Here is a 24184-nt window from a genome sequence, read left to right on the forward strand (position 1 = left end):
TACAGTGATCATGGTGGTCATAGACCGATTCTCCAAGGCCTGCCACTTCGAACCCCTTTCTAAACTACCATTGGCTTCAGAGACCATCAAACTCATGTTACAGCATGTCTTCAGGATTCTCCCTGGACATTGGCTCAACTCGTGGTCCCCTGTTTGCCTCTAGGTTTTGGCAGGCCTTTTGTGAGCTCACCGGGGCCTCTGCCGGTCTGTTGTCTGGGTTCCATCCACAGACCAATGGGCAAATGGAGAGAGTCAGCCAGGACCTAGACTCATATGTCTAGCTCCAGAGAACCCTACCACCTGGAGTGACAAATGGATCTGGGTGGAGCTTATGCAAAACATACTTCAGTGTTCGTCTACCTGGAAGTCTCCTTTCGAATACTAATTTGGGTACCATCCTCTGCTATTCCCGGAACGAGAATCAGAGGTAGGATTTTCATCAGCGGACCAACTGGCCTAGAGGTGTCACCAGAAATGGGTTAAGGCAGAGAGATGTTGTTGGCCAATTTGCGGCAACAAGAAGACCAGGCCAACTGCCAGAGAAGACAGAGACCAGCACTTCTTTTCCATCAGCGGGTCTGGCTCTCAACTAAAGATATTCTTATGCGAGTTGAATCCAGAAAATTGGGCCTCGTTACATCAGTACTTTCAAAATCCCACAACACGTCAACCCAGTTATCTATCGTCTTCAACTCCCAAATTCCATGCAGATTCACCCCACGTTCTACATATTCATCCTTAAGTCCTTGACTGCCAGCACCTTGGCTCCAGATCCCAAACTTACTCTGCTTCCCAGAATTGTTAAAGGAAAACCCAACTGCACAGTCTGACAACTTTTAGACAGTACCTCATGGATCGGGAGGGATATAGCCCAAAAGAAAGAAGCTGGATTCCTTCATGGGACATCCTGGACCTTAGCTTGATAGAGGACCATCCTGATTACCCTGTGCCATTAGGAGCCAGCCATAGGATGAGGTTTCCATCATGGTCCCGATGGAACAGCAACAGCCATTCAAGTTTGGCACTCCAATTTCCTGGGGTATGGCTAGCTGTTGCTGTCCCTTTAAGACTTAGACTGCCAATTATTGCCTGATACATTCCCTCATGGAAAGTCTGTACTTAAAGATCACATGGCTGAACACTCAGTGCTCGATCGTAGAAGTTTATAGAACATAGAAAACCTACAGCACAATACAGGCCCTTTGGCCCACGAAATTGTGCCAAATGTGTCCCTACCTTAGAAATTACTAGGTTTACCTATAGCCCTCCATGTTTCTAAACTTCATGTACCTATCCAAAAGTCTCTTAAAAAACTTCATTGTATCTACATCCACCACTGTTGTCGGCAGCCCATTCCATACACTCACCACTCTGAGTGGAAAGCTTACCCCTGACATCTTCTCTGTACCTACTCCCCAGCACCTTAAACCTGTATCCTCTTGTGGCAACCATTTCAGCACCGGGAAAAAGCCTCTGACTATCCACACGATCGATGCCTCTCATCATCTTATACACCTCTATCAGTTCACTTTTCATCCAAGGAGAAAAGGCCGAGTTCCCTCAACCTATTCTCATAAGGCATGCTCCCCAATCCAGGCAACATCCTTGGAAATCTCCTCTGCACCCTTTCTATGGCTTCCACATCCTTCCTGTAGTGAGGCGACCAGAACTAAGCACAGTATTCCAAGTGGGGTCTGACCAGGGTCCTATATAGCAGCAACATCACCTCTCAGCTCCTAAATTCAATTCCACGATTGATGAAGGCCAATACACTGTACACCTTCTTAACCACAGAGTCAACCTCCGCAGCTGCTTTGAGCGTCCTATGGACTCAGACCCCAAGATCCATCTGATCTTCCATACTGCCGAGAGTCTTACCACTAATACTATATTCTGCCATCATATTTGACCTACCAAAATTAACCACTTCACACTTATCTGGGTTGAACTGCATCTGCCACTTCTCAGCCCAGTTTTACATCCTATCATTGTCCCACTGTAACCTCTGACAGCCCTCCACACTATCCACAACACCTCCAACCTTTGTGTTGTTACAAACCCCGTAACTGGGTCACTTACCAGCAAAGATGGAGACGTCCATTGAAGTCTGATGATACTATTTTTAACAGCATTTATTAGTAAAAATACACAAAAATAATATCAATGCAAATATACAGATATTATACGTCGTCAATACTAAATCTAAAAGTGCGGGTATAATAATAATCAATAAGAAATAAGCTCTATCGTTGTCTAGGGGATAATGTATTGTCCGATAGAAATATAAAGTTCACTCAGTTCATGCAGGCTGCAGCCGTTGGGGACCACTGTGTTGCAATTGTTGGAGAGAGAGAGAGAGATTTGGAGAAAAACTTGCCGGCTTTCCTTTATGATTTTGATCCGTCAGGAGTCTTGTTGTCGTGGCCGTTCAAGTGTGATCTCTCCTTTAGCTAAACCGTTCTTCCGTGGTGAGCCCGCCAATCCCAGGCAAAGGGAGAACGCACACAAGCCCCCACCGGCTTTCGCTATTAAACGCAGTCACGGGATTTCTAGCGTTTCTCCTGGTGCGTCTAAAGGGGTTGTTCCCCAGACCCTCTTTTATCCTTACTCACGGGGTCTCAGATGTCAATCAGGTTGGGATGGTGCAATCCCTCAACCAGCCCACTCTGGTTGTCCCCTGAGGGGTTTCAATGAATAGTACAGTACTCAATACACAATTCCTTCTCCAAGAGACAATGGCCGTTATCAGTGGCTCCGTTCCGCTGAGGTCAGGACACATTCCACCAGGTTGTGTATTCTGTGTGTCTCTCTCTCATTTCCTGGGTCTCAGACCCGAATTAATAGCGATCTTGCGATTCTCAAAAAGGAGGGGGCGACTTTATACCCTTCGGCCCCTCAGAGTTGCTTCACATTCATAACAGTGTCATCAGCAAACTTACTAACCCATCCCTCCATTTCCTTATCCAGGTCATTTATAAACATCACAGAGCGTAAGGGTCCCAGAACAGATCCCTGAAGCACTCCACTGGTGACTGATCTCCATGTAGAACTTGACCCGTCTACAACCACTCTTTGCTTTCTGAGGGCAAGCCAGTTCTGGATCCACAAAGCAATGTCCCCTTGGATCCCATGCCTCTTTACTTTCTCAATAAGCCTTGTATGGGGTACCTTAAAAATGCCTTGCTGAAATCCATATGCACTACATCTACTGCTCTTCCTTCATCAATGTGTTTAGTCACATCCTCAAGATAATCAATCAGGCTCGTAAGGCACAACCTGCCCTTGACAAAGCCATGCTGACTATTCCTAATCATATTATACCTCTCCAAATGTTCATAAATCCTGCCTCTCAGGATCTTCTCCATCAACTTACCAACCACTGAGGCAAGACTCACTGGTCTATAATTTCCTGGGCTATCTCTACTCCCTTTCTTGAATAAAGGAACAACATCTGCAACCCTCCAATTCTCTGTAACTTCTCCCGTCCCCATTGATGATGCAAAGATCATTGCCAGAAGCTCAGCAATCTCCTCCCTCACCAGGCTGGGGTACATTTCATCCCGTCCCGGCAACTTATCCAACTTGATGCTTTCTAAAAGCTCCAGCACATCCTCTTTCTTAATATCTATATGCGCAAGCTTTTCGGTCTGCTGCAAGTCATCACTACAATCACCAAGATCCTTTTCCATAGTGAATACTAAAGTAAAGTATTCATTAAGTACCTCTGCTATTTCCTCCAGTTCCATACACACTTTCCCACTGTTACACTTGATAGGTCCTATTCTTTCACATCTTATCCTCCTGCTCTTCACATACTTGTTTAATTTCTAGTACAACTGTTTGTGATTTTGCCTTTGGATTTTGTTTGTGTCATCTTGTGTAAGTCTGAGTCAATTCTAGACCATATTCTGTTCACCACCATTCATTGCTCTCCCTCATTACACTTTGATGTGCAGTTGAAGAACTGTAACCTGCAGGGCCATGTCCCAGTGCTGAAAGACAGGATTAGGGCAGATTTCACATTACTGACCAACACCAACATGATGGGATGAATGCCCTCCTTCTGTATCATTAACTTGCTGCAATTCTATTTCAATACGTACAAGAGAAGTCGTAGGGTAGATTGTTCCTTCATTGGCGTTGTTCCAAAAGAATATCCTGAATATAGTCTGTGAACTCATCCTTCAAGCCAAGTTTTAGCCATTTGGTTTACCCTACCTATCGGAAGGTTGAAGTCCCCTTGGTCATTGTGTTACTGTAGGCACTGTCTTGAAGAATGTCATTGGCTTGGAACCGGGAGAGTGTGTAGATTTAAGAGATTAGAAGTTACCTTTTAGTTGATACTGTGAGGAAGGTCATGAATCACTTCAACCAAGTGTTTTTGTCCTTTTTAATCTTTAATTTCCATGTACTCATCAACACTGCATTTAAATCATCCTTTCAAGGGCTTCCCCATACTCTACTCTACAATCAAATACCAATGACCCTGGCGCATCTAATGTACAAACTGAAAGCTGCTGTAAGAACTCATCTGCTTATGGAGGCAAAGTGATGGTCAACTTTTAGAGTGCCATGGAGCCATAGAACATGTCCTTCAGCCCAACTCGTGCTTGCTGACCAAGATGCCTATCTACACTAATCCCAATTTCCTACATTTGGCTTGAGTCCTTTTTCCCTTTCCTATTCATACATCTATAAAAACGTTTTTTAAAATCCTGTAGTTGTACCTGCCCCAACCACCCCTCCACCAATGACGCCAGTCCCTGATAATCTCCCTCACTGCCCACTACACCCCGAGTCTTGGTGTCATCCGCAAATTTGCTGATCCAGTTGAGCACATTATCATCCAGATCATTGATATAGATGACAGACAACAAAGGACCCAGCACTGATCCCTGTGGCACTCCGCTAGTCACAGGCCTCCAGTCAGAGAGGCAACCCTCTACTACCACTCTCTGGCTTTTCTGACAAATTTAATACCTCATCTTGATGGCCAAGTGATTGAAACTTCTTGACCAACCTCCCATGTGGGACCTTGCCAAATACCTTGCTAAAGTCTATGTAGTCAACATCCGCTGACTTGCCTTCATCAACTCTCCTGGTAACTTCATCTGTGAGATTGGTTAGACATGATCTATCATGTAGGAAGCCTTGCTGACTATCCCAAATCAGTCCATGCCTATCCATATACAGGTTTCCCCCGCTATCTGAAGGTAGAGCGTTCCTATGAAAACGTTTGTAAGCCGAAATGTCGTAAAGCAAAGATGCAATTACCCTTAATTTATATGGGAAAAATTTTGAGTGTTCTCGGATCCAAAAAATAACCTACCAAGTCAGGCGAAATAACACATAAAACCTAAAATAACACAAGTATATAGTAAAAGCAGGAATGATATGATAAATATACAGCCTACATAAAGTAGAAATATTGTATGTACGGTGTAGTTTCACTTATCAAAATTGGGAAGACAGCAAGCCAAAATCAACTTGGGGATAAAAAAATCAGCACGTACATGCCCACGCACGTACACACATACGCACACAACTGCTCGCACAAGGCTTCACGGTCATGGGAGTCTTTCTGGGGGTATCCACACGTATATAGCAGGAGTCTTTTTTTCCATAAAAGTGAAAATCCTCTTTGGTTAGCGAAAACAGGTACTAATGTAGGTCTTTTGTAACAGCAAGCTGTCGTAAAGCGAACGTTCGAAAAACAGGGGCCACCTGTACTTGTTTATCTGGTCACTTAGAATACCTTCCAATAACTTTCCCACTACTGATATCAGGCTCACTGGCCTATAATTTCCTGGTTCATTTTTAGAGCCTTTCTTAAGCAGCAGAACAACATTGGCTATCCTCCAATCCTTCGGTATCTCTCCTGTCTCTAAAGATGATTTTAATATCTCTGCTGGGGCCCCTGCAATTTCTGCACTTACCCCCTACAGGGTCCAAAGGAACACCTTGTCAGGTCCTGGGGATTTATGCTCCCTAATTTGCCTCAAGACAGCAAATAGCTCCTCCTCTGTAATCTGTACAGGGCCCATGAACTTGATGATACTTTGCCTCACTTCTGTAGACTCAGTGCTCACCTCCTGAGTAAACAAAAGAGCAAAAAATCCATGTAAGATCTCCCCCATCTCTTGGCTCCACACATGGATTACCATTCTGATCTTCCAAAGGACCATTTTGTCCCTTGCAGCCAATGTTCCCTCTAATTTTTAATAGACAGTATGCGCAAAAATCTTACGTTGTGCAAATTTTTTTCCTGTGACAAAAGTATGTGCGCACTGAACACACACATGGCACAGTTTATGTAGGTTTACAAAATATTTGACATAAAACTGTGCAGAATAACAACAAAATAACATACATATTTTAAGTCACAGTTATTTTTTTCTCTCTCCTGTCTTTGGCATTTATCCATTCTTTGTAAACTCTATCTAGACTAATAGAACTTCCATCCAATTGACAGCTTTTGATTCTCATTAACATATCCAAATGACATTCGCCTAAACGGTTTCTCAGCTTGTTTTTGAGTTGATTCATTAGGCTAAAACCCCACTCACAGTCCGCACTAGATGCAAGAAAGGTTCTCCCAATGTCCATCAACTGTGCAAGGTCACAAAACTGTTCATTTTGAAGTACAAATGCCACCATTTGAGCGAAATTTGAAATCAGTTTGGATTTAATTTTTTTCTTGCACGGAAGATTTGAAATCATTAAACTGTTTAACTATTACAGTATTTTCAGCTAGAAAATAATGATATTTTATACATAAGGCATTAACTTGTTCATCGCCAAATGTGAAGTCACAATCTGCAATTGTGGAGAATCAAAAGCTGACCATTCTTGTACCTCATCTTCAGGAAACCTTTCTTCTAAATGTAACAAGTGTAGCACACCTGTAACAACTATTGATGGGTTCTGTTGCCTGAGCTTTTGTACACCGTCCAAATGCGATTTACTTGCCAAATGACGCTTCAAAAAGTCAAGTTTCCAAATATCATCCCACTTCTTTCCGCTAGCAAATTCTCCAGCAACTTTTGCATCACAACAATATAAACAGATAACTCCAGTTTCCAAATCATACATAAATATTTCTCGTAGCTGCACGTTCGTGACCTCATGAGCTTTCGCTGTAGCAGTTTCTACTATTTTGTTAAGCCATTCAACTTTAAACAAATTTGCAGTTCTTTTGCACTTCACACCCTTCACTCCTTTTGAATTCGACATAGTGAATGAATCAATCTTTTTTTTCAATAAAAACTTAGTAAGCTATCCACAGGATTTGAAACAGATCTTTGTAAACTTTACGATATGAACACTGTCCGCCAAAGATGGCTGCCGCTGTGATGCAGCTGTACAAACCGGAATGGGAAGGGTGAGGTGACATAAATTAGTGACATGCATTGTGGCATTTGAAAAATTGACTAACTAGTTACCAGAAACAGTTAGCTAAAAGATTATTTTCAATACGTATAGTTATTAATTACTACATTATTTTAGGTAACTAACCTTTTGTGTGCACATTAATTTCCTTTGTGCACTGGTTGAAACACGTGTGTGTGTGTGTGTGCGCACATGCACAGCTTAAAGGGAACATAACTTGCAATCCTTTTACTCTTAACATTATCTGTAGAATCCCTTAGGATTCTCCTTCACATTGCTGCCAGGGCAACCTCATGTCTTCTTTTAGCCCTCCTGATCTCTTTCAAGTGTTCTCTTGTATTTCTTATACTCCACAAGCACTCCATTTGTTCCTACCTGCCTGTACCTGCAATGCACCTCCTTTTTTTCTTAACCAGAGCCTCAATATCTCTTGAAAGCCAAGGTTACCTAAACCTGTTATCTTTACCTTTTATTCTGAAAGTCACATAGAGGCTTTGTACTCTCAGAATTTCACTTCTGAAGGCCTCGCACTTACCAAGTACACCTTTGCCAGAAAGCAGCCTGTCCCCATCCACACTTGGTCTGATGCCATCAAAACTGGTCTTTCTCCAATTTAGAATTTCAACCCACAGACCAGTCCTATCTTTTGCATATTTACTTTAAAAATTAAGGCATTTTGATCACTAGATGCAAAGCGTTCCCCTACACAAGCTTCTGTCACCTGCCCTGCCTCATTCCATAAACAGCAGATTAAGTATCACACATTCTCTCATTGGGACTTCTACGTATAAAGGAAATTTTCCTGAACCCATTTGACAAACTCTATCCTACTTCGTCCTTTTATGGAAATGGGAGTCCTAGTCAATATGTGGAAAGTTAAAATCACCTACTGAAACAACCTTATGTTTCTTGCAACAGTCTGCCATCTCTATACAAATTTGTTCCTCCAAATCCTGCGATCTGTTAGGTGGTCTGTAATATAGCCCCATTAACACGGTCAGACCTTTCTTATTCCTCAGTTCCACCTATAAAGCCTCACTAAACAACTTCTCCAGTCTACCCGGACAGGCACTGCTGTGACATTTTCCCTGACTAGTAACATCACCCCTCTGCCTTTAATCCCTCCTGTGCTGTGACATCTAAAACAACAGAATATTGAGCTGCCAGACCTGCCCCTCCTGCAACCAAGTCTCACTAATGGCTATGATATCATAGTCCCATGTGTTAGCCCATGCCCTGAGCTCATCTTCCTTTCCTATGATACTTCTTGCGTTGAAATATACACAGCTCAGGACACTGGTCACACCATGCTCAACCTTTTGATTCCTGACTTTGACTGAGGCCTTACCAACATGTCTCCGCAACCTCTCCACTATCTGTTCTGGCACTTTGGTTCCCATCCCTTGCAACTCGAGTTTAACCCTTCGCCCCTCCCCACTGCAGTACTAGCAAACCTTCCCGCTAGGATATTAGTCCCTCTCCAGGTCAGGTGCAAATCATCTCTTCCCTGGAAAAGAGAACAATCATCCAAAAATCTGATGCCCTCACTCCTACACCAACTCCTTAGCCATGTGTTAAACAGTATGACCTTCCTATTTCTAGGCTCACTAGGGTATGGGCAGCAATCCTGAGATCACAGCCCTGGATGTCCTTCCCTTTAACTTTGCACACAACTCTCTGAACTCCATTTGCAGAACCTCCCAACTCTTCCTACCTATGTCATTGATTGCTACATGGACCATGACCTCTAGCTGCTCACTCTCCCACTTAAGAATACTGGGGACTTGATCTGAGCTGCCTTGGATGCTGGCACCCAGGGGCAACATACCAGCTGGTAATCTCTTTCTCATCCACAGAACCTCCTTTCTGTTCCCCTAACTAATGACTCTCCTATCACCATAGCTCGCCTCTTCTCCCCACTTCCCTTCTGAGCCACAGAGTCAGACTCAGTGCCAGAAACATTCTCAGCTAGGTCATCTCATCCAAAGTGGTACACCTGGTTGAGGGGGATAAGCACAGGATGACTGTGTAACCCCTTTTCCTTTCCTGACTGTCACCCAATTTCTTGTGTCAAGCACCTTGGGTGTAACTACCTCTATCATTCGCCCAGCCTCCCAAATGATCTGGAGTTCATTCAGTTTCACACTCAACTCCTTAATGAAAATTACTTGAAGTTGCGGCTGGATGCATTGCTCTCAGGTGTATTTGTCAGGGGCACTGGACATCTCCCTATCTTCCCATGTCCTGCAAGAGGAGCATTCCACGATCCAGCCTGGCATCCTTACTGTTCTAACTGAGCAAGTATAAAGATGTGTCAATCGTGTTGAGGTAGAATGGGCTGACAGCTTCAAGTTCCTAAGTGTAAACATCACCAATAGCCCGTCCTGGTCCAAACTTATGGACACCATAGCTAAGAAAGCACGTTTGCATCTTTAGTTCCTCCAGAGCCCAAAGAAATGTAGCATTATCCATTGACCATGACCAATATGGACACATCAAGACTTGGTATGGTAACCAAGGGCGCTGAGTAGGCTACGGTCAATTATGGATAACTCTGAACATCCTCTACATAGCACCATCCAGAGACAGAGAAGCAGTTTCAGCGACAGGTTACTATCGATGCAATGCTCCTCAGACAGGATGAAGAGGTCAATACTCCCCAATGCCATTAGGCTTTACAATTCTACCGCCAGGACTTAAGAACTTTTTAAAAGCTATTATTAATGCTTTTTGAGATAGTGATTTAGATGCATATCATATTTTTTACTGAGTTAAGTATTGTATGTAATTAGTTTTGCTACAACAAGTGTATGGGACATTGGAAAAAAAGTTGAATTTCCCCATGGGGATGAATAAAGTATCTATCTATCTATCTATCTATCTAACTGCCCTACCCAAAACCATAGGAAGTTGTAGAGAGTTGTGGACACAGCTCAGTACAACCCCAAAACAACCCTCCTTCTCCATGGACTCTGCACTTTCTCTTGCCTTGGAAAAGCAGCCAGTTTATTCAAAGATTCCTCCTAAGAGGCAGAAAAGCCCAAAAAACATTCACCATTAGATTCAGGGATAGCTTCTCTCCCACTGACTATTGAATGGACCTTTTTTTTAAGATTAGCTCTATTTATCGCACATATATTGAGACATAAAGTGAAATGCTTTGCTTGCGTCAAATCAAATCAGCAAGGATTGTGTTGGGCAGCCCACAAGTACCTCTGGGTCAACATCGCATGCCCACAACTCACTAACCCCAACCGTAGTGTTTTGTAATGTGGGAGGAAGCTGGAGCACCCAGAGGAAACCCACGTGGTCACGGAGAGAATGTGCAAACTCCTTGTAGGAAGCAGCGGGAACCCCAGTTGGTGATCAGTGGCACTGTAATAACATTACACTACGGTGTTGTACCGTACCATATTTTGTACAAGGTGTACTCCTGACCTCACAATCTACCTCGTCATGGCCTTGCACCTTGTTGTCTGCCTCCAGGCAGTTTCTCTGTAACTGGGCACTTCATTCTGCGTTCTGTTATTGTTTTCCCCTTTGTGCTACCTCAATGTGCTGATAAGGTGTAATGAAGCGGATGGCATGCAAAACAATACAGTCAGCTCTCCTTATCCGTGGGGAATTGGTTCCGGGACCCCCCCCCCCCCCCCCCCACAGCGATACCAAAAAAATGCGGATGCTCAAGTCCCTTATTTAACCTGTCTTAGTGCGGTGGTCTTTAGGACCCAGCGGAACCCCGGACTTTATTTAACATGTCTCCGTGCTGTGGAGATTAGGACCTGGCAGTGCAGCTCTGAACCCACAGTGTTTCTGTTCACGAAAATAATCACGATCATGATTGAAAATAAGGTAGAAGTAATAAAGCGATCGGAAAGAGGTGAAACACCATCGATCATTGGAAAAGTGTTAGGCTACAGTCGATCAATGATCGGAACAATTTTAATGGAGCATGTGAAAGGCCCTGCCCCGATGAAAGCTACAATTATTACTAAGCAATGCAGTGGTTTAATTATTGAAATACGTATGTTTCTTAAGTGTTTTATATGCACAGAAAGGTAAAATATATACTATATACTAAGACAAGCACTTGACTAACTGACGCTAAATAATACCAGATGCTCCTGTTCCGACTTCAAATCCGACTTAAAGACGGACTCAGGAATGAAACTCATTCATAACCCGGGGACTGCCTGTACTTTAAAATCATCTCTAGATTACTTCTAATACCTAATACAATGTAAATGCTATGTAAGTAGTTGTTATACTGTATTGTTTAGGGAATAATGACAAGAAAAAAATAGTCTGTACATGCTCAAACGACAAGTGCTGGAGAGAGAACTTCTGGGTTTTCCTGATCCGCGGTTGGTTGAACCCGCGGATAAGGAGGGCCGACTGTACTTTTCACTGTACCTCAATGCATGTAATAACAATAAACCAATTGCCGATACACAAGCGAAGATCTGAAGAGATGTACAGTACCTGCAGATGATGTTATCTTGGCTGGGGCTGACATGCCTTAAATCAGTCAGGCTGAGAAATGGATTGTGGAAGTAATGAAGTTGGAGGATGCAGGCCAGGAGGAAGGCTGAAGGAAGGAGGATACTTGCAAACAGCTCGGCGGTATCATACTGCTCCAACCCCAGGTCCTTTAAACTGAAAATGGAAGGACAGGACTCACGTTTCTCGACAACAGTTCAAACCCTTCGTGGCCAACACATGCCAAGCTGAAGATGCTTCAGAAATGCAAAGTCAACGTGCTGGTGTTCATGAGCAAGCCGTGGAATGGAGTCGAGTTAGGTCTCAGTGTCTGGTGGAGTACTTCCTCATTATCAGACATCGTACAGACTCTGAAACCAACAGGGAGCCTCTGCTGGACTCCAGGTTGCAGCTTTGACCCAAAGCAATGACAGTTCATTCCTCTCCATCCAACCGACAGGCGCTGCTCGACCCACCAGCAGGTTGTTGCTGCTCTGGATCCCAGCATCGGTGGTCTCAGTCTGATGAGGTGGGGGTCTAGTGCCTGGACACTCATTCCACCTCACCAGTCCAACACCACCCACACCACCCGTGAGGCTGCGATGGGACAGATCACTGTAGCCACCAATGTGCGCGCTCTCTTCAGTACATTTATAAAGCACCTGACAGTCAGCACTTCAATGACCATTAAGGTTTTTACTGAAAGAGGATCTAGCAAGGGCCCAAGGGTTAACCAAAAAGGTAGATGGATCTTAACTGCTAAAGAGAGCAGAGGAAGGGGAAAAGCTTTCGGGGAATCTTAGCAGAAAAGGACCGAGCACCTGAACTGAACTACTTCAATACCAACTTCATGCATAAGAAAAAGGAAGATTAGTCCTCTACCTGTCCTCAGACATTCCCACTGTCCGCTGAAAGAGCCAGGATACTGTCTTAAACTGGTATGTGTAGATAGCGATGAGCACTGCCATTGAATAAGACACAACAGTAATCCAGAAGTACCTCAGGATCCGGCGCCACCAGTCATAATGGATCTGTCACCCATACGAGGGAATAAATTACAGTGGGTGAGCTGTGGCAATTCATCCCTCACTAACCCTCCTCACCTCCCTCTCCATCCCCCTCACCAACCCCATCCCCAAACCATGACTGTGTCACCGTTGATGCTATCCACTTCCACTACAGTCTCACTTAGTAACTTCTCCCCCCTATGGCTGGGTTTACTGCCTGTGTCTAGAAACACAAGAGATTCTGCAGGTGCTGGAGATCCAGATTAACACATGCAGAATGCTGGAGGAACTCAGCAGGTCAGGCAGCATCCATAGAACACAAAATAGAATTGACATTTCAGAATGAGACTCCAATGAAGGCCCAAAAAATCGACTCATAAGAACATAAGAAACAGGAGCAGGAGGAGGCCATCCGGCCCATCGAGCCTGCTCTGTCATTCAATAAGATCATGGCTAATATGGCCATGGACTCATCTCCACCTACCTGCCTTTTCCCATATCTCTTAATTTCCCTACTATGCAAAAATCTATCCAACCTTGTCTTAAATATATTTAATGAGGCAGCCTCCACTGCTTCATTGGACAGAGAATTCCTTAGACTCGCCATACTTTGGGAAAAGCAGTTCCTCCTCATCTCCGTCCTAAATTTGCTTCCCTGAATCTTGAGGTTATGTCCCCTAGTTCTAGTCTCACCTACCAGTGAAAACAACTTTCCTGCCTCTATCTTATCTATCTCATTCATAATTTTATATGCTTCTATAAGATCTCCTCTCATCCTCCTGAATTCCTGCAAGTACAGTCCTAGGCAACTCAATCTCTGCTCATAGTCTAATCCCCTCATTTCTGGAATCAACCTGGTGAACCTCCTCTGCACCGCCTCCAAAGCCAGTATATCCTTCCTCAAGTAAGGAGACCAGAACTGCATGCAATACTCTTGATTTGGCCTCACCAGTACCCTATACAGTTGCAGCATAACCCTCCTGCTCTTAAATTCACTCCTTCTAGCAATGAAGACCAACATTCCATTTGCCTTCTTGATAGCCAGCTGCACCTGCAAACCAACCTTTTGTGATTCATGCACAAGCACTCCCAAGTCCTTCTGCATTGCAGCATCCTGCAATTTTTTGCTATTTAAATAATAAACTGATCTTCCATTTTTCCTTCCAAAGTGGGTGACCTCACATTTACCAACATTGTACTCCATCTGCCAGAACCTTGCCCACTCAGTTAATCTATCTATATCTTTCTGCAGACTCTCTGTATCTTCTGCACAATTTGCTTTTCCACTCAATTTAGTATCATCAGCAAACTTAGATACACTACACTCGGTCCCCTCTTCCAGATCATCAATGTATATTGTGAACAGTTGTGGGCCCAGCACCGACCCCTGTGGCACACCACTCACCACTGATCACCAATTAGAGTAACACCCCTGTATCCCAACTCTCTGCTTTCTGTTTGTTAACCAGTTCTCCATCCATGCTAATACATCACCCCAACTCTATGCATCCTCATCTTATTGTAATGCCCTGGTTCACATCTTTATTGTTATGCTGAAGGTATTTCATTTAGCAGCTCTAAGAGCTGTTTGTTCTGCGTTCAGCCTGTTTGGGTTATTGATGAATATGTGAAATGTGTGCCATCCAATTAGTGGGAAGTTTCTCTTGGTGAGTGACTCGATGGGCCAATTGGTCTAATTCTACTCCTATGTCTTATGGTCTTATACAACAAGGTTGGTCCTGGGCTTTTGCTCGAGAAGAGATGAAGAGAGAAGACACTGGGGAGAACCTGTGGTAACATACGATCAGTGGGAGACCCATTTGTTCGAGATGGATTCCAAGCGACGATCGGAAGGTGGTGTGTGCTTTCAGGTTGACTGAGGGCCCAGCGCATGAGCGACAGAGAAGTTCAAGATGAGCTCCAACTTGTGCACATTTGAGTGTTTAATTAGAATGGGCTTTTTTTGTTATTCTTTACTAACCCTTCAGTTAAGATTCATAAATATAATTAGTTTAATTGCATGCAGTGTACTGTCTGTTATTTTGTGGCATTAATTTGTAACAGGGTAGTGAATTACACAGCATCCACACAGACGGGGGCTTGGGGAGGGGGGGGGCTCACGCCTCAATCTCACACGTTTGGCGGGGCCGGAGATCGTCTTCCCTAGACAGGCAGCCGAGGAAACCAGAGTGTTTCATTATGGATAAGACTTTTATGTGGCACCTTATCGAAGGCCTTCTGGAAATCCAAGTAAATAACAAGGAAATCTGTTCCTCTCTATCCACCGTGTTCATTATATCCTCAAAGAACTCCAGTAAATTTGTCAAACATGACTGGCCTTTGCTGAATCCATGTTGCATCTGCCTCGCTATTTCTTCTTTAATGATAGCTTCAAGCACTTTCCCAACTACAGATGTTAAACTAACTGACCTTTTGCCTACATCTTTTTTTGAACAGTGGCATGACATTCACCTTTTTCCAATCCAGAGTTCAGAGAATTTTGGTAAATTATCACTAACGCCTCTACTATAACCTCTGCTATTTCTTTCAGTACCCTGGGATTCATTCCATCAGGACCAGGGGACTTGTCTTTCTTTAGGCCGACAAGTTTGCTCATCACTACCTCTTTAGTGATAACTATTGTATCGAGGTCCTCACCTCTCATCACATCTATATCATCTCTCTTTGGCATGTTAGACACGCCCTCCACCGAGAAGACTGACACAAAATAGTCATTCAAAGCCTTGGCCATTTCCTCATTGCCCAATATTAATTCCCCCTTCTCATCCTCCAAGGGACCTACATTCACCTTGGCCACCATTTTTCACTTTATACACATAAAAAAATTACTCTCCATTTTTATATTATGTGACCAGGTCTGGAGAGGAAGGGTGAAGAAGCCAGAATAACTTTCATAATCTATCTTCCCTTTCTTTATTGCTCACTTTTATTCCTTTCCATACATGTTGCCTGACCTGTTGAGTTACTGAAGCATTATGTAAGTGTCTATATCCTTGGTAACCCAGTAACTATTTCCTCAGCATTCTTTGTGAATGACTGATTTATACCAATCTAACAATTACCAGAGTTGTATTGAATCGATTATAATAACCCATCAAGCCAGGTACTGGTTAAGTCCAAAAAGCATTTCTTGGTCTCGGTGTTTGTAATTAATATTCCAGGAATGGTCTGAGCGCGTGGCTCTATGGTCTGGGAATAGGTTTTATTGTTTGAGAAGTCTGATCTGACCACCATTGTGACTGGAGTGAGCTGGCACCTTTCAATTGTGTGTTAGGAAGAGGTGCTGAGTATGGACGTACCTGATATAAAGCCACGCAGAAAAGAAACAACTTGATGTAGAGGATCTTGTAGACCACGACTCTGCCATTGAAGCTAACGATGAAGAACATGGCTGTGCAGAAACAGATCCAGTATTTTATCAATAATCCCTTAACAACACTTCCGACCATTGTCATCAGTGTCACATCCTTCTGTGTACCTTCTGCAGAGACAAGCAGAAAAACAAAAGGTAGCATATTTGCTGCAGGCGGGTTTGCTACATGTCAATGCTGAAACTTACACACACATTGCGGGTAGAAGCCTGGGACTCTCTCCCACCATGGATGGCACAGTAGCATGGTGGTTAGCACGGCGCTTTACAGTACCGGATACCCGTGTTCAATTCCTGGAACTGAACTGAGCTGCCTGTAAGGAGTTTGTACGTTCTCCCTGGGACCGCATGGGTTTCCTCCCACAGTCCAAAGGCGTACCTATTGGTAGGTTAATTGGTCACTGTGAATTGTCTCGTGGTTAAGCTAGGGTTAAATCAGAGGATTGCTGGGCAGCATGCTTTGATAAGCCAGAGGGCCTACTCTGCGCTCTATCCCTATAAAAAATTAAAAATAAATAAATAGAAATTCTAGTCTCTCCCATTCAGCAAGAGTAGGGCTGAACTCTTTCTCCTAAGATCGGAGAGCTTTTAGAGTAAATTTATTACATGTGCTGTGAAGCACAGGTAACTTTGAGAGAATAAGGAAAATCTGGTCCTTGTGGTAACTGTGGAACGTGGGTTTGAGATCGTCAGTAAAAGGAGATAGGAACAATTTTGCTCACACTGATGAGTTACTGCTTCAAGCACGGGTGATGGAAGCAGATTCAATAAATCTTTCAAAGAGATTTGGGGAAACACTTGAAAAAGGAAAAGGAAATGCAGAGTGATGCTGACAAGCAGGGCAATGGTTCTCACTGTTTGGCCTTTTCCAGAGTTACAGCAGGAACAGTGGGCTGAATGGCCTCTTTCTCTGCTGGATAACCCTATGATTCAGATGAAGAGTTGGAACTGATGGAGCTAACTCTGCTAAAGGGATAACAACAATTGTGATTCAGCCCGAGATTATACCTCACCATTGAAAAGTGACATCCATTTAATACAGGAGAAGGTGCTGAAAGAAATCAGTTCTCACACAGGCCATGTTTGTGGCTGCACTGATGAAGGAAGGAGCTTCCTCACCTGTTCCCTGAACTCTGACCTCACTGAGTGACCCCTGGTTCCTTTTACTCATTTCCTCCTTCTCGACCAAGTGCTGGTGCAGCAAGAGCCAGAATATTAACGTGTAGAAGATCTGTTATAGAGAATAGCCAAGCGTCAGTAACTAAACCCCACAGCAATAGCAACACAAAGCTCAGCAGGTCAGGCGGCATCGGCGGAGGGAAATGAACAGTCTACGTTTCAGGATGAGACCAGGTCTGGAGAGGAAGGGTGAAGGAGCCGGATTAAAAAGGTGGGGGAGGAGATGGAGTACAAGCCGGCAGGCAGTAGGTGAAACTCGGTGAGGGGAAAGGTCAGTGGGTATGAAATGAGCAGCTGGGAGATGATAAGTGGAAGTAAAGGGCTGAAGAAGGGATGTGATAGGAGAGAGGGGAGTGGACCACAGGAGAAAGGGAAGGAAAACAGCACAAGAGGGAGGTGATAGGCAGGTGAGGCAAGAGGGGAACCAGAACTAGGAAGGAGAAGTTACTGGATGGTAGAGAAATCGATGATTATGCCACATCAGGCTGGAGGATACACAGACAGGATTGTGAGGTGTTGCTCCGGCAACCCAAGTGTGGCCTCAGTTATAGTTTTATTTCAGCCAGAGTCTAGCACCCTGTTCAATCCACCCGTTGTTTTTCATTATTTGTGTTCATTGCAAATCTTTAGAATCGATCATCAGACAAAGAGGAGAACAAGTGTTTACTGTTTAACCCTACACCGCAACCAGCCAATAACAAAGGACAATTCCCTATTCTTTCTCATAATTTGAGCACATCCCAAAGCAATAGGAAGCCTGCAGTTCAAAACCTGATACACATTGACAAACAGAGTGTGGATGGGAAAGATGTGGAATTGTGGATGATGTTTTGCAATTATTTGCAAGATTCTGACTCCTACCAACCCTGCTTTGCTTGACAGTGATGGGACAAGACTGGTCACACACTGTGCTACCAGGGATGATTGCAACACTCCTTGTTTCAGAGGCCAGCAGTCGTTGCTGTTGCCTTCGGTCCCTGCCCCCTTCGGAAAGCAGCAACCCGGACACTGGATCGGTCAGCACAATGCAAGTGGCACATAAAAGCAACTTAACCTGGGCTAGATCGAGCTGGTGAATAAATCCAAATGAAAGCAAAGTGCCTGACACACACTGACACGTTATTGTTATCTCACACATGACACATCACTGCTTACTAAACCCACATCTGTCTATCCCAACATAAACTGGATCTCAGATTTGCAACCCACAACTCTTGTTGAATATCTCCAAGCTCCATAACGTTGAGCACTGCTGATTCACGACCGCACTGCCAGATCCAGCTCAAACACCATCAAGTTCTCTAATGATACAACAGTAGCTGGCCACATCAGCAACAATGAGTCAGCAGACACAGAGGAGGTAGAGAGAACAACAAATAGTGTGAGAACAACAGCCCGAGTCAGAAACAGAATCAGGTTTATTATCACCAGCATGTGAAATTTGTTAACTTAGCAGCAGCAGTTCAACGCAATATATAATCTAGCAGAGAGAAAAAATAAAACAATAATAATAAACAAGTAAATCAATTACATATATTGAATAGATTTTTAAAAAGTGCAAAAACAGAAATACTGTATATTTTTTAAAAAGTGAGGTAGTGTCCAAAGCTTCAATGTCCATTTAGGAATCGGATGGCAGAGGGGAAGAAGCTGTTCCTGAATCACTGAGTGTGTGCCTTCAGGCTTCTGTACCTCCTACCTGATGATAACAGTGAGAAAAGGGCATGCCCTGGGTGCTGGAGGTCCTTAATAATGGACGCTGCCTTTCTGAGACACTGCTCCTTGAAGATGTCCTGGGTACTTTATAGGCTAGTACCCAAGATGGAGCTGACTAGATTTACAACCTTCTGCAGCTTCTTTCGGTCCTGTGGAGTAGCCCCTCCATACCAGACGGTGATGCAGCCTGTCAGAATGCTCTCCACGGTACAACTATAGAAGTTTTTGAATGTATTTGTTGACATGCCAGATCTCTTCAAACTCCTAATAAATATAGCTGCTGTCTTGCCTTCTTTATAACTACATCAATATGTTGGGACCAGGTTAGGTCCTCAGAGATCTTGACACCCAGGAATTTGAAGCTGCTCACTCACTCCACTTCTGATCCCTCTATGAGAATTGGTATGTCCTCCTTCGTCTTACCCTTCCTGAAGTCCACACTCAGCTCTTTTGTTTTACTGACGTTGAGTGTCAGGTTGTTGCTGCGGCACCACTCCACTAGTTGGCATATCTCACTCCTGTACGCTCTCTCGTCACCACCTGAGATTCTACCAACAATGGTTCTATCATCAGCAAATTTATAGATGGTATTTGAGCTATGCCTAGCCACGCAGTCATGTGTATATAGAGAGTAGAACAGTGGGCTACGCACACCCCTGAGGTGCGCCAGCATTCATCATCAGCGAGGAGGATATGTTATCACCAATCCGCACAGACTGTGGTCTTCTGGTTAGGTAGTTGAGGATCCAGTTGCAGAAAGAGGTACAGAGGCCCAGGTTCTGCAACTTCTCAGTCAGGATTGTGGGAATGATGGTATTAAGTGCTGAGCTATAGTTGATGAACAGCATCCTGACATAGGTGTTTGTGTTGTCCAGGTGGTCTAAAGCCATGTGAAGAACCATTGAGATTGCGTCTGCCGTTGACCTATTGTGGTGAAAGGCAAATTGCAGTGGGTTCAGGTTCTTGCTGAGGCAGGAGTTCAGTCTAGTCATGACCAACCTCTCAAAGCATTTCATCACTGTCGATGCGAGTGCTACTGGATGCTGGTCATTAAGGCAGCTTAGATTATTCTTCTTAGGCACTGGCATAATTGTTGCCTTTTTGAAGCAAATGGGAACTTCTGCCCAGAGCAGAGAGAGGTTGAAAATGTCCTTGAATGCTCCTGCTAGTTGACTGGCACAGGTTTTCAGAACCTTACCAGGTACTCCATCGGGACCTTCCGCCTTGCGTGGGTTCACTCTCTTTAAAGACGGCCTAACATCGGCCTCTGAGATGGAGATCACAGGGTCATCAGGTGCAGCAGGGATCATCACAGCTGTGGTTGTATTCTCCCTTTCAAAGCGTGCATAGAAGGCGTTGAGTTCATCTGGTAGTGAAGCATCGCTGCCATTCATGCTATTGGGTTTCACTTTGTAGGAAGTAATGTCTTGCAGACCCTGCCAGAGTTACCGTGCATCCGATGTCACCTCCAACCTCATTTGAAATTGTCTCTTTGCCCTTGAAATAGCCCTCCGCAATCATACCTGGCTTTCTGGTACAGGCCTGGGTCACCAGACTTGAATGCCACAGATCTAGACTTCAGCAGACAATGTACCCCCTGGTTCATCCATGGCTTTTGGTTTGGGAATGTGCAGTAAGTCTTTGTAGGCACACACTCATCCACACAGGTTTTAATGAAGTTGGTATCAACTGCAGCATCCAGATCCAAAGATGACTCCCTGAGTACAGTCCAGTCCACCAATTCAAAGCAGTCCTGTAGGCGCTCCTGTGCTTCCCTTGTCCAAACCTTCTTGGTCCTCACTACTGGTGCTGCAGTCTTCAGTCTCTGCCTGTACTCAGGGAGTAGAAGTACAGCCAGGTGATCAGACTTCCCAAAGTGAGGGTGTGGAATAGCATGGTAGGCATTCTTGATGGGGGTGTAGCGATGGTCCAGTGTGGAGTTTCCTCTGGTGTTGCAAGTAATCTGTTGATGGTAGTTGCTTAGTGATGTTTTTCAGACTGGCCTTGTTAAAATCTCCCAAAACAATGGTGAAGGTGTTAGAGTGTGATGCTTTGTGCATGTTGATCCCATTGCTCAGATCATCTAAAGCCTGCTTGACATTGCCCTGAGGTGGAATGTAAACTGCTACCAGAATGACCCCAGAGAATTCCTGTGGTGGGTAAGAAGGACGACACTTTACTAGAATTTCCAGGTCTGGTGAGCAGAATTGGGACAGCACTGATATATTTGTGCACCAAGAAGAGTTGATCATGAGGCATACTCCTCCACCTCTGCTTTTGAGAGACTCTATAGATCTACCCTGGCGGTGTATCAGAAACTCATCAATCCGAATCGCTGCATCAGGTATGGAAGGGGTGAACCTGGATTCCATGAAACAAAGGACACATGCAGTCCTAATGTCCCTCTGATTCAGCACCCCGGCTCTGAGATTATTAATTTTTTCACCAAAGACTGTGTTTTCACCAGCAAGATAGTCGGTATAGGGAGTTTAAAACCCCATTTCCTTAAACGCACTTGTAATCCTGACCTATGCCCGCTTGTCCTCCGTGGGCACTTCCAACCACAATTGATGTTGTTTCCGTTGGTATTATGCAGCAATAGTTCATTTAAATGCACTAAGACATCTTTGTTGACTGTATTGATGCTTGAAGCAGTTGTGCTTTTTAGCTGAAACGGGAACATTTAATCGTATCCGTTGAGAGTGCCGCTGCTACTCCAGTCGCGCCTAGGCGCCTCGTGGACAAGGCAAAAAAGATTATTGTAGTCTTTAGGAAGGCGCAAGTCGTCCACGCTCCATTGCACATCAATGGCTCTGACATGGAGAGAGTGAAGAGCACAAAGCTCCTTGGTGTGCACAAAACTGGTGATCTAACCTGGACCCACAACACCCCTTCAGTCGTCAAGAAAGCACAGCAGCGTCTATACTTTCTGAGGAGAATGAGGTGTGCAAGGCTCCTCAACCCCATTCTAACAACTTTCTACAGGAACACCATCAAGAGTGTCCTGTCTGGCTGCATCACTGTGTGGTACAGAAGTTGCAAGGCATCAGACTACAAGACCCTGCAGAGGATAGTAAAAACAGCCAAGATAATCACGCGTCTCCCTCTCCCCTTTTGTGACATTTACTGGGAGTGTTGTAGACGAAGGGCCCAAAGCATTTAAGGATCCCTATCATCCATCTCACCAATTCCTTGACCCACTACCATCAGGAAGGAGGTACAGGAGCATCAGGATTAGGACTGCCAGACTGAGTAACACAGTCTTCCCTCAGGCTGTGAGACTAACAAATACCCTGCCACCACGGAGGTCTCATCACTAAGACAGCAAGCTGTTTTCTATACTGTTTATTATTTACCTGTGCTGTACTCTACATGCTCTTTGAACAATATTGCATTGACTTATTTGTGGTAATACTTTGTTTTGTGTGATATGTGTTTTGTGGGTGCACTGTGGTCTGGAGGAACATGTTTCTTTTGCCTGTATACATATACAGTTCAATGACAATAAACTGGAACTTGACTTGAATGATTACACACAAAAGGAGCACATTGTGCTGAAATCCCAATGATCCCATACTGAGGATGGTCATTGATCAAAACCTCTCTTGCATTCATTGATACTTTCCACCCTCCCTCTCTGTTCAGTCGTTTGTGCTTCAGTAGATGTCACTGTGAACTTTGGCTTGCTGATCATCCCACAACTCACTGTCTACCAAAGGTTTAAAAAGTTCAAAGTAAATTTTATTATCAAAGTACAAATATGTCACCATATACAACCCTGAGAATCATTTTGCTGTGGGCATACTCAGCAAATCTATAGAATAGTAACAGTAACAGGATCAATGAAAGATCAACCGGAGTGCAGAAGACAACAAACTGCAAATGGAAATATAAGTAAACAGCAATAAATAATGAAAATATGAGATAAAGAGTCCTTAAAGTAGGGTAATTGGTTGTGGGAACATCTCAATGATAGGGCAAGTGAGCATAGTAAATGCATTTTATTCAAGAGCCTGATGGTTGAGGGGGAGTAACTGCTCTGGAATCTGGTGGTGCAAGTCCTGAGGCTCTTGTACCTTCTACCTGAAGAACATGGCCTGCGTGGTGGAGATCTCTGATGATGGATGGTGCTTTCTGACAACAGGGTTCCATGAAGATGTGCTTAACGGTTGGAAGGGCTTTACCCATGATGTACTGGGCCAAATCCACTACCTTTTTCAGGATTTTCTGTTCACAGGCATTGGTGATTCCATGTCAAGCTTGATCCACTCAATATACTCTCCACTGCACTTCTACAGAAGTTTGACAAAGTTTTAGGTGTCAGGAATCCCTGCAGACTCCTGAGGAAGGAGAGGTGTGGCCGTGCTTTCTTCACAATTGCACTTGCATGCTGGGTAACCCTCTCCACCTCTGATCCTCCAATGAGAACTGACTCATGGACCTCTGGTTTCACTCTCCTGAAGTCTGCAATCAGTTCCTTGGTTTTGCTGACATTGAGTGAGAGGTTGTTGTTATGACATCACTCTGTCAAATTCTCAGTCTCTCTCCTGTATGCTGATTCATCACCACCTTTGATTCAGCCCACAATGGTGGTGTCATCAGCAAGCTTGAATATGGCTTTGGAGCTGTCATAGGTCACAGCCTGGACTGCTCTCCAGCAGTTCATCTTGTTGGCACGAGTGACGGTGGGAGAGTTGGAGGGCGTACAACGTCTCCCTCATTTACCCTCACCAACATGGCAGCTTTCATGCCTTGTGTTTGGCCTGTTTAGATCTACAAAATGTGGCAGCGAATCCTGTTGGGGAACTTACAACACTGCCTTAGCACAAGTTTCAGGGTGTAAACCATTATTTAGGTGGAGTTCGAAGACTCTTTGACCAAGTTCATGAATGGAAATTAGCAACACTTAGTGAATTCTTGCAGGCATTTCCCCCCCTCATGTTTGCTGAGACTAGAACTAGAGCTCATAGGTTAAGGGTGAAAGGTGAAATATTTAAGAGGAAGCTGAGGGGAAATTTCTCCA

General features: G+C 44.2%; 1 protein-coding gene across 1 annotated transcript in view; it reads right to left on the reverse strand.

Moving 5' to 3' along the window:
• Positions 1–24184, reverse strand: part of LOC140736375 (piezo-type mechanosensitive ion channel component 2) — a 232857-nt gene that overhangs the window by 199147 nt on the left and 9526 nt on the right. The window contains exons 6-9 of the mRNA XM_073062358.1: positions 17386–17497; positions 16196–16377; positions 12751–12899; positions 11872–12045 (exon numbers count right to left, since the gene is read on the reverse strand). Of these exons, the coding sequence (XP_072918459.1) occupies positions 11872–12045; positions 12751–12899; positions 16196–16377; positions 17386–17497 (617 nt within the window). The remainder of the gene's footprint in view (positions 1–11871; positions 12046–12750; positions 12900–16195; positions 16378–17385; positions 17498–24184) is intronic.

This window comes from Hemitrygon akajei, chromosome 11 (assembly GCF_048418815.1).
Source record: "Hemitrygon akajei chromosome 11, sHemAka1.3, whole genome shotgun sequence".
Classification (NCBI taxonomy): Eukaryota; Metazoa; Chordata; class Chondrichthyes; order Myliobatiformes; family Dasyatidae; genus Hemitrygon; species Hemitrygon akajei.